At 43.2% G+C, this 12,073-nt stretch overlaps 1 protein-coding gene across 4 annotated transcripts in view; it reads right to left on the bottom strand.

Annotated features, from left to right (window-relative positions):
- Positions 1 to 12,073, bottom strand: part of MAP7 (microtubule associated protein 7) — an 84,569-nt gene that overhangs the window by 58,211 nt on the left and 14,285 nt on the right. For 3 of the 4 annotated variants that reach the window (XM_053458977.1, XM_053458978.1, XM_053458979.1), the window contains exon 1: positions 871 to 1,233. The exons of the other annotated variant lie outside the window; for it this stretch is intronic. In XM_053458977.1, coding sequence (XP_053314952.1) covers positions 871 to 1,051 — 181 coding nt within the window. In that variant the 5' untranslated portion in view covers positions 1,052 to 1,233. Of the gene's footprint in view, positions 1 to 870; positions 1,234 to 12,073 lie in introns of those variants that run through there. 4 annotated transcript variants of the gene reach the window in all.

The raw sequence follows: 12,073 nt of genomic DNA, 5'->3' as shown, positions 1-12,073 counted from the left end.
AAAATGCATCTTATACTGGTAATTACAAAAATGAGGGACCCTTTAAAGTACAGATGTACGGTAACTGCCATATTTTCCTAAAGCAATGCTGCAGACATGTAGGCCTATTTAAGTATATTTATATATAGACTTGCTTATGCAGTATGTGGGCTGGCATTACTAATGAATATGAGGTTAATTATGGATTATCTTTATGGAAGATTTCTGTTACACCCTTGACACTCCTCAGCTGCTGGGAGTGTGAATGAAATGGAAAGACTCTTGTTTTCAGACACATAAGTTCCTGTAACCTGCAGTGTCACTACCCAGCATGCATGTGGCAACCCAACCATACTAGCCTACTACGGCAACTAGAATAGTAACATACGCACACATTCAGGTATAGGGGGTGGACTATTGGTATCGTTAATTAATCATGTAACTGAAAAAATACACATAAGAGCAATTTACAATTTTATGGCATCAATTAATTCTATAATTAACCCATGGCTGTCAGGGATGCCTATAACATTATTAAATGCTACATGTATTAAAAATGTGCACAGAGTCATCACATAAAGGGAGAGGATAGGGCTAAAGAGCAAAGCATTTTGCATGATTCAAATACACGTCTTTGCTTGAAAACCAAAAAGATGAGCTGTGTACAAGGAAGTAAGAACGTGGAACATACACCTGCCACTTCACCGAAGGTGCTAATGCTACTATACACTGTGTAATGAAGGTACACCGCAAAGCCCTAACAACCTATTTGCTGGCCAGATCCAGGTAAATGTTCACTGTGCTTGCAGTGCCTTCAACGAAGGACAACTGAATTCAATGACTCTGCATTGCAAGCATCACGCTGTCATTCACCCAGAACCCCTTGCTTACCTTTTGCCTTCCTGTCAGTTCCATTCTTTTGTAGCTCATCTTCTTCACTGATGGTAAATAAGACTGGAGGTGTGGGCCTGGTCCCTGGTTTCTTCATCCTTTCCTGACGGATGGCTGTATTTGATCCCGGCATTTTCCCTGCCGTTCTTTTTTTATTCCTGGGTTTCAGAAATATCAGCATGTATCCCCCCTTTCGTAGTCCAGCTCCCTACGAACAGCCGGTCAGCAGAGTAGCCTGTTCATCTGGGGGCTTTCTTGGCAATTCCCACAGCGATCACCAAAGCCAACATCCACTTGCTTGAGCTAGACCCGGGAAAACGGGAGCTCCCTCACCCTTTTTCCTACCTGAAGTGGAAAAAGCAGGAGTGGTCCTCTCTCTCTTTGCAGGAGGCAGCTTGTCTTCACGCACAAGTACCTTATAGTAACCTTCTGCCGGCTAACGAACGCTAAAATATTCAGCACACAGCACAGGAGCAGTAAATATGATACGCCGCTCTTCACAGTTGCCCTGACAACAGTGACATTGCCTAATCTGAAGGAGAGCTGTGTAATGCCGGCTGTGAATGAAGCCTGCTGGAATGCTCTCTATCCCCCAGTGCTTCCCAGAAGCATTACTGAGCACGGCTCGGGCTGGGCTGTGCCTCCCATCCCCTGTGAGGCGGTAGGAGAGCTGCTTGCATAATAGGGCTAAGTACACGGAAACCTGAACTGCTTAGTAAGACATGAAGGTAAAAGCCTAAAGGCTCCACATGGTAGCTAATAGGAGCTTCTATCATCTAAACTATAGCACATGCTACATGATTATTTGCCAAATGGTTTTAGTTAATAACCATCCACCTGCCTATACATATACAAATGTGTCTATGAATATACGTTGCTTAAATACACACACACACACATATATATATATATATGTTACCGTGAAAGACCAAAATTGGTGAATGTCGACTTTCACCGGTGAATGTCAACACATACCAAATACGTCGGTGAAAGATGGAATATTTCATTTCATTATATTACATTCGGACCCTCACCGGTGTATGTCGACAATCACAGATATGCTCTGGTGGAGGTCAAAAAGAGAGGAGCCGAGGGCTGAGAGAAGCAGCTGCAGCTAATTCGAGAAGCGGCGGGCAAGGCTATACACGCTGTCATTGCAAAAGGAAGTGTTCCACAAATAAATGCAGTTGCAAAAGCAAGGGACTTCTGTGTAATTCAAAATGTCATAATAGTTTAAGTTGTTGCAATAAATAAGTTTCTAATCACATAACTGAATCCTTTTATTATTAATATTATATTTTCTTTTCTTATTGGAAATGTGCTGTTTGTTTTAAGTTCTTGGTCACTCCTCTCGGAAAGAGAGGCGAAAAAGTTACGTCACCCTTGTGATATTTTATCGCCACTGAAATACGGAGAAGAAAATATAAATCTCCGACATTCACCATTAGTACTTGGTGAATGTCGACATTGGCCGGTGTAAGTAAGAAATAAGGGTATTTAGCAAATATTTCGGACATACACCAAGCGACTATGTGAATGTTGACATTCACCGGTGAATGTCAACATTCTACAGATTTCGGTCTTTCACTGTAACATATATATACACATATACATACATATTTCTTCACTGCTGGTCTATATTATGTATATATTAAGGAGAGAACCGCGAATGACACTACAATCTATAACTCACAATGTGAAAGGGTTAAAAACAATGCACCGCAAACAGAGTAGGGGCCGAGCAGATCATAGAGTGTAAACAACTCACTGGAACAAAAGTCCATCTGCAAGTAAACAGTATATACGTGCTCAGGCACACCACAGTGGCAGGATCATGGTTTGGGGGTGGAATATTATATATACACACACATATATTTATATATATATATTTATATATATATATATATATATACACACACACACACATACATATATATATATATAAAATGGTTTGTCGGTGCACTATGAAGAAGCAAATATGAGTTAATTTTAGGGTAAAAGTAAAACAGATGATATAATATGTCAATATACTATACACACACACTTCACATCTCAATGCACACTTACCCCTCAGTGTCCAAATTGGGGTGCAGTGAAAGACAGGGTAGGAGGCATGACCACCCCAAAGACCTTATCTGAACAGTCACCTTGAAACGCTAGAGAAGATGTGGGCTTTGAAAACGAGTCTACAAAAGCACATTGCCTTTTCACCTGGACCATCCAAGGGAGATCAGAGTGATGACCCATGCAAAAGCGGGGAGCAGCTAGCTGGTACAAAAGCCAGGATTTTCTAGAGCTATTACAATAGGCAACAGTATGAATTAATAACATTAACATTGATAACATAAATGGTTAATAATAACATTAACACGCATTAAAGCATACTGATACAGAAGGGGAAAAAGAGCGTACTCTTGCTAGTTTACAATATATTAAGAAGGTCATTAGGTGGGCATGCAAATAGAGAGAGAGGCTAAATAGATGGCTTGGGGTAAGTTTGACGACACTGGAAAGGAAATAGGGTGCAATGGGAAGGCAGCGAAAAAGGAGGACAAGATGAAAACAGAATTTGTTAAGAAGTGAACGGACTAAAGCAGTGGAAGCATAGAGAGGGCTTGAGATACAGTGTAATTAGCATAATCAGAGCATACATTGTGCTTAATGCTATCTATTTTCTTTAAAGTTAAAGGCAGAGAGGCGCTGGGGGAATCGAGGAGGGTGATCTTAATAAAGGCTGATGACAAGATCTGATGGACAGCTCAACATGTTTTCAAAGTACAGCTGGGGAGGTCAACATGGCAGATACTGATGTGTTACTAGATGCACAAAATGTACACATACATGAAAAGACACTTTGGAAACCTGTGGTCGAAAACAAGGATAACAAATATAGAGCTCTGTAGTTATCATGGCAACTCCCATGAAACTCAGCCATCAAAACCAAATCTATAGAACGGCTACTATAAACAGACAATTATTTGTAGTTTTCATAAAGATTACAATAAATGTTATCAACCTTTTATAACTGCAAGACCCAGCTGTAGAAATGTGGCCTGATAACATAGAAAAGGAGTAGAAATACTTGATCTACCGTAATTAATGTTACTGATACCCACATGAGACAGGCTATGAGACAGGCTATGAGACATGAGAATGCTATACAATCAGCAGGCACATTGTCTCAGTTGTTATGGTGATTGCACTGCTTCTGCACCATAATAGATTTTGTCAATAAGCACTTACATAGCATATACTGTACCCAGAATAGGTCAGGTTGGGCAATTTCTAATCCCTAATATAGAGGTTGGTCTCAATTCCCACAAAAGCATAGGATTTGTCATATAGAAACAGCTTTATTTATTTACTAGGTTGCACCCAAAATTATTGTTATTATATTACCACTCCTGCCTTTTTACCATGTATTGCTCAATATCAGGAGATACAAAGCTGCGCACACGCGGCAGGTATCATCCCATACCCTCTCGGTGACTAATCATGCATACAATTATCATTCATATCCAAACACATACATATTTAGCTAGCAAAATAAACCAGCATTTTTGCTTACAATAAGATACAATACAAAAAATGGCATCATATTTTTTTTTTTTTATTTCCTTATATTTTCCAACCTGCCCCCAGTTATGCACATCTGCCCCCAGGCTTGCCACTCTGCCCCATGATATGCCTTATACCCCCTATATGCCACTGTGCCCCATGATATGCCTTTTGACCCCCTATGTGCCACTCTGCCTCCTGAAATGCCTTATACTCCTATATGTCCCTCTGGCATTTAGGGTGTTAAAAGGCATATTATGGGGCAGAGTGGCATATAGGGCGGTATAAGGCATTTCAGGAGGCAGAGTGGCATAAAGGGGGTTAACATACAAGTGCTTCTGCCTCCCTGGTGTGTAGTCGGGGCAGCGGGTAGACGTCTACGCGATTTGCTTAGGCAACTTCCGCTGCAGCCGGAAGGAGGTGCCCTTAGCAGCAGGGGTTGTCTGCGTCCATTGTGCGTACACCCTCCGGCTGTCAGAGAGAATTCCCCGCATCGGTGCGGGGAACTCTTCTGTCTGACAGTCGGGGAAGGTCTGCGCGATGGACGCAGACAACCCCACTGCTAACCGCACCTCCTTCCGACTGCAGCGGAAGTTGCCTACGCGAATCGCGTAGACGTCTACCCACTGTCCCGGCTACAGCGATGCGCGGAATCTGGATCTTAGTCAGACCTCATTTGAGGTCTGATTATGAGACGACTCCGATTATAAGACGAGGGGTATTTTTCAGAGCGTTTGCTCTGAAAAAAAACTCATTTTATAATCAAGCAAATACGGTAATCTAGATTGTAAACAACTTTGATCGGGGACCTCATTACCTTTTGCTTCTGTAAGCTTAAATTGTTACGTTATGTATTACTTGTTATGCATGGTTTACAGCGCTGCAGAAATATATATATGGGACATTATACCTACTCAACTATTTCATTTATGGGTTACGCTACTTAATGTTTAGTCTACACAAACTAACAAAATCTACCCAACAGTGGGGAAAATGTGGCAATGAGTCAGATTTGACCTATCACAGGATGGTGGACAGTATGGGACAAATATTTTATGTCCTAAATCCAATAAGTTAATTTAAATAACCGTAATTAGGAAAAGGTCACACTCACAGGAGGTATCCAGGAACATTACCTGCCAATGACCAAGCCAATACGTGCCAAAAAAAGCAGTAATGCCAACTTTTATGTCTTTAAAACATAATGACAGGATGTACACACTCACCAAACATCCTTATTCACAGGACAGACTTCATTTGCACAAGGCAGGGCTAAACATCATTGTTTATTTCGACTGAACCTGCTATACTAAAATTTTCTCACACCCCATGACCAGAACCAGAGCAAACACAGGAACCACACTAATATATATATATATATATATATATATATATATATATATATATATATATTTATATATATATATATATATATATATATATATATATATATATATATATATATATATATATATATATATATATATATATATATACACATACACACATATATATATATATACATATATACACACACACACACATACATACAGGCAGAACAAGTATTTTTAAATACAACTTTGTAAAAAAAAAAAAATCATTTTTCATGATCACTGCCTGTTAGGGTGACAATATTTCCTGGATTGCCCGCAACAGTCCCACAATGGTCCTGGGTCCCGTGCAGCCTCAATCCGGATTGGCTGAGAGTTCAGAAGCCTCTCCTGAGGCTGAGTCCCTCCCTTACACCAAGCGCAGTGTAAGCTGCAGTCAGCACCAGGTGTGTGCGTGTGATTGAGTTTGTCTGTGTGTGTGACTGTGTGTGCAATGTCTGGTTAATTCTCTGAATCTGCTCATGTCTGGTAATAAGATGTACATTATAATATACTGTATGTATAGCGTATTTGCTTGATTATAAGACAAGGTTTTTTTCAGGTCTTATAATCAGGGTTCGTCTTATAATCAGACCTCAAATGAGGTCTGACTATGAGACTAAGATCCAGATCCACCGCAGCACTGCAGGGGACCTGGATCCTCCTGTCTGGTAACCTCCCCCCCAAACTTACCAGTGCTTCTGACTCCCTGGTGTGTAGTCAGGGCAGCAGGTAGACGCGTAGGCAACTTCCGCTGCAGCTGGAAGGAGGTGCGGTTAGCAGCGGGGGTTGTCTGCGTCCATCGCGCATACACCCTCCGACTGTCAGAGAGGAGAGTTCCCTGCACCACTCGCTGAGCGGCTGCGAACGGGATTGAAAGCCTCTTCCGGCCGCCTAAATTAAAGGGGCTGGCGTGCATGCACCCCGCCGCCCAATGGCTGTGCCTCAGCTCTTCGTCCCACCCCTTTTAAGACGTGGGACGAAGTGCTGAGGCATTGACCATTGGGTGCCGCTGTGCACGCACGCCAGCCCCTTTAATTTCATGAACGTCGGCCTCCACCCGCTGCCCCACCGGACATCAGGGAATCAGAAGCAGTGGTAATTCGGGGGGGGGGGGTTAGTGTTATATGCGGGGCATAAGGCTTTTCTGCCACTCTGCCTCCAGAAATGCTTTATACCCCCCCCTATATGCCACTCTGTCCCATAATATGCCTTTTAACCCTATATATGCCAGAGTGCCATATAGGGGCTATAAGGCATTTCTGGAGGCAGAGTGGTATATAGGGGGTATAAGGCATATAGGGGTTAAAAAGCATATCATGGGGCAGAGTGGCATATAGGTGGGTATAAGTGGCATATAGGGGGTATATCAGGGAGGCAGAGTGTCATATAGGGGGGTATAAGGCATTTCTGGGGGCAGAGTGGCAAATAAAAGGAAATAAAAATTGCATAGCTTTTATTAAATATGAAATGGTTTACATGAATTAATAAAGAAATAAGTTTCTTACAAGAATATCGTGAAGAATAACGTGATCACTGTTTTGTTCCACTGAATAAAATGGAACCTTTTCATCTAAACATGTTTGCAGTAGCAAATGTTTTGATTCCAAAATCAAAGGGCAGTGTACATGTATGTGTGTGTGTGTGTGTGTGTGTGTGTGTGTATATCTTTCTTTAAGGGCAGTGTACATGTATGTGTGTATGTGTGTGTGTGTGTGTAAGGGCAGTGTCTGTGTATATGTGTGTAAGGGCACTCTCCGTGTGTGTGTGTTTGTGTAAGGGCAGTGTGCGTGTGTTTATGGGCAGGTGTGTGTAAAGGCAGTGTTTAGGAGTCCTAGGAGGGAGGCTGACATTAGCCTTTTTTAATTAAACAAAATATCTGCTGCTGTGGGAATCATGTTTAGAAAAATGTTTATTTTACAAGAAAAATTAAAACTTGTGACCAAGCTGTTAGGGATGTCAGTTTTAATGCCCTAAGCAGGGGCCGACTGACTCATCGGGTACTGGGGCATGGACCGAGGGCAAGGGAGGGTCGGAGGGCCTGCAAGGGCAGTGGTGTCGGGATGGGGCAGAGGGGGCCATGGCTCGCCTACATTATGCTGTTCCCCTTCAATTGAAATGCTGTCTTTTTTTGTGCAGCAGTGATTGACGCGGAGGAGAGAGAGGCGCGAAGGGGTTGCTCATGATTCAGTTTTCAGCAGCCGCTCGGCGCACCTCAGTCTCCTCTGTGAGGCCTCAAGCCCAGCTGCGGTGCCGAGATTTCATGCTGAGCGCTGGAATGTGACATCATATTCTGATGCTCAGCAGTGAAGCAGCGCTTACCGCAGCAGAGCAGTGAGACAGAGGCCATGCGATCCGACCGTAAGACTTACGCAAGGTAAGCTAACTCCAAAGGGGGGAGAGGGTAGATGGTGAGAAGGGGGAGAGAGGGGGTAAATAGTGAGAAAGGAGGGTAGTAAGAATATTGAAATAAAGAGTCAGAATAAATTAATGTGTGGATGCACTGTGTGAATGAATAAGAGTATGCATTAATGCAGGGCTCGACAAATCCCAGGCGCCAGGTCGCCATGGCGACAGAGAATTTTGTCCTGGCGCCTAGGTTTTGTCAGCCTCTTACATCCAGAAAAATGTGGATGTAAGAGGCTGAGTCACCACACGGGGGCGCTGTTGCTGTCTGCCCAGACAGCACAGCCACTCCGAGCCCGCCCCCGAGCCTGAGATCACTCCCACGGAGTGAGCCTGTAGGCTGAAAACGCGGTTGCTGGAAAAGCAGCACTCGTGTTTTCAGCTGCCACAGGCAGCCTCAGGGAAGGGGTTTGTGCGTTGATTGGGTCCCCACACAAGTCTGGGGACCTCACCCAACACCCCCCAGCTGCCTGATCGCTCCATGGGAGCGACAGCGCAGCGTTAACCCCTTCAATGCCGCGATCGCGGCATTTAGGGGTTAATTCCCGTTTTTGGGGCTTTGCTGCTGGTGGTCTGCCTGGAAGCCCAGGCAGACCAGCAACAGCAAAAACGAGCCCCCACAAGCCCTTTGATGACTCCTGTAGGTATGGAAGCCTACAGCAGTCATCAAAGAGACTCCCTCTGCAATGGCTGGTCCATAGACCAGCAATTGAGTCCCAGCTGCCAGAGGCAGCTTCAGGGACAGGGGAGAGGGTTCTTCGGTCTCCACATGAGTGTGGAGACCAGCCCCAACACCCCCCCCCGCTGCCTGATCGCTCCCTGAGAGCGACGGTGCAGCGTTAACCCCTTCAATGCCACAATTGTGTATGACACATTCGTGGCATTGCAGGGGTTAACATTTGTCCCCACAAGCTTGTGGGGACTAAATATCTGTCAATGCTGTGCTCCAATGGAACATCAGCATCGAAAGAGTTAAAAAAATGAAAAAAATGTGTTTAAAAAAAACAAAACAAACAGCACTGACCTGAAAGTCCAGGGTGCTTCCAGATCAAACGCTGTGAGTTTAGTAAGTGGGCTGATGATGATCAGATCACTCCTGACCAACTGTTAGTTTAAAAAAATCCTGGCTCCTAACTTTTTTACCTGGCGCCTAGATTCACAACAAATTTGTCAAGCCCTGCATTAATGTGTGTATGAATTGTGTGAATGGGTGAGAGAATTAATGAATTTGAGAATGCATTAATCAATGTGTAAATAATTGGAGTGAAATAAATGACTGAATGAAAGTGTTAATTAGTGAGAGACTGTAAAAAGTGTTTGCGTGCATCATAGATGTATAACTGATTTGTGGAAAAGCAAAGATGGCACAAGCAGGGTGTTTAAGCCTTGGGGACCAAGATGACACAGGCAGGGTGTTTATGAGACAAAGACAGCACAGGTAGCATGTTTTTGGGACAAATATGTTGTATGCTGGGCTATCGTTGACTCATACTGCATAAAAATGCGTATATATATATATATATATATATATATATTAGGGCTGCAACTAACGATTATTTTCATAATCGATTAGTTGGCCGATTATTCTTTCGATTAATGGGATAAAAAAAATGTAAATTTTAAATTTATTTAAAATAATTTAATAAAGTAACGTAGAATGTAAAAAACAAACCGCAGAATAAAAAAAAAAAACTTTGATAAAAATGCATTTCTTGTCTTTATTTCCAACCCCCCAGTTATGCACATTTGAGCCCAGGCTTGCCACACTGTCTCCCACATATGCCACATACCCCCAGACATGCCACACTGCCCTCCCCACATATGCCTTAAATACCCTATATGCCATATATACCCTATATGCCATATATATACACCCCCTGATATGTCACTCCGTCCTCCCAAGGTATGCCGTATACCCCCCGATATGCCATAGTGCACTCATAGGTTTGCAGACTCGTTCACAATACTTTTATAAATAAATACAGGGTTAATCTTCACTGCCCCACGATTTAGATTCCCCTCAGTTTGCCCCACTTTACCTCAAACTGCACCTTAAGTTAACTTTATTAAATTAAATTAACCCTCAGTCCTCATCATTAAATTAACCCTGAAGAGAAGACCCCATTAACCATAACTGCCAATAAATTAACCCTAAACACCCCATTAACTATACCTGTCCCTAAATTAACCCTAAACACCCCATCAACCACAACTGCCCCTAAGTTAACCCTGAAGACCCCATCAACCACAACTGCCCCTAAATTAACCCTGTAGACCCCATCAACCACAATTAACCCTAAACACCCCACTAACTAAAACTGCCCCTAAATTAACCCTAAACACCCCACTAACTATAACTGCCCCTAAATTAACCCTAAACACCCCACTAACTATAACTGCCCCTAACTTTCAGCAGCCCAAATATACATTTTATACTCACCAGTTAGATGAGTTCTTGAGCCATGTAGACGGTATATGAAAAGGGGCGGGGCCAATCGGCACTTTGACCCGCCCCTTTCTTTCTCCCTGTCCCTCCCAGCAGTCACTGCCGATTGGCCCCGCCCCCTTCTCTCTGTCCCTCCTTGCAGCCAATCGGCAGTGACTGCAGGGAGGGACTGGAAGAAGGAAGGGGGGGGCAATCGGCAGTGACTGCAGGGAGGAACTGGAAGCAGGAGCTGCAGCTGTGAGTCAGACACTAAACGGATTATAAAACGAGGGGTATTTTTCAGAGCATTTGCTCTGAAAAAACCCTAATTTTATAATTGATAAAAATCGATTCAACTAATCGATAATGAAATTCGTTGGCAACGATTTTCATTATCGATTATTATCGATTTTATCGATTAGTTGTTGCAGCCCTAATATATATATATATATATATATATATATATATATATATATATATATATATAGCGTTTTATAATTGCCCCCCCTTTGGTCCCTGCCCCAAATATGGAAGCTGGAGACACCACTGCGCGAGGGTCGGAGAACTGCAAGGGGCCTGGTGGCGTTGGAAGGGAGGACCGCAAGGGTCTGGGGGAGGGGGTTAGAGAGATCTAACCGGCCCAAAATCAAGGGATACGGGGCTCAGTGGGCAGCAGGAGGTCTGCTTACACCTGCCCAGTGTATAACATGACGAGCGCCAGCTTCTTATGCTGTGCGCTGGGATTTGATGTCAGATCCCCCTGCTCAGCGATGAAGCGAAGCCATGCCCACTTCCGGACCAGAAGGCTGCTCGTTCCCTAACGAGGAAAAAAGGCAAGACAGAAGAAGAAAAGGTGGAAAAAGGGGGGCTACAGGAGAAGAGGCAGACACAGGAAAGGAAAGAAAACATTGTGAGAGGGGCATCACCACAGGGGAGCCATAGCTTTGCTTTTTGTTGCCCCTGGCCCTTAGAAAAGATTTTCTGGCAGTCTGATTTACGCTACTGCAAACAGCAAGACAAGAACCCTTAATTTAGCTCTGAAGGGGCATCATGGGGAGCATCTCTGCAAACAAAATGAACATTCCAACTTGTCTTCACTGTGTACAACAAAAGTTGAAGCCCAGTAGAAATATCCAGTAGGAATCACGAAATAGGGCATAATGTGGGGAGTTGTTTTAAGAGATGGTAGAGTTCAATTTATCTGGCATCTAAAGTAGATACGATCGTTCAGTAAAACGTTAAAATTTGGATCGATCTAAAGATATTCGTACCTTCTTTGTTTTCTCTTTCTTGTTTTCATTCTGCCATTATCACAAGATTAGAATCACTTGGTGTGGTTCTAATTCATTTCACAGTTTTCCGAAATGTTTCAATGCAAGGACAATGCATAAAGTAATTAAAAATAACGAAAGCAAGACATTTTAATGATAATAAGGCAGGTGCA

Source organism: Spea bombifrons, chromosome 3 (genome assembly GCF_027358695.1).
Source record: "Spea bombifrons isolate aSpeBom1 chromosome 3, aSpeBom1.2.pri, whole genome shotgun sequence".
In the NCBI taxonomy this organism is placed as follows: domain Eukaryota; kingdom Metazoa; phylum Chordata; class Amphibia; order Anura; family Pelobatidae; genus Spea; species Spea bombifrons.
The sequence above is the reverse complement of the archived record's forward strand: the minus strand, read 5'-3'. Positions and strand labels throughout refer to the sequence as shown.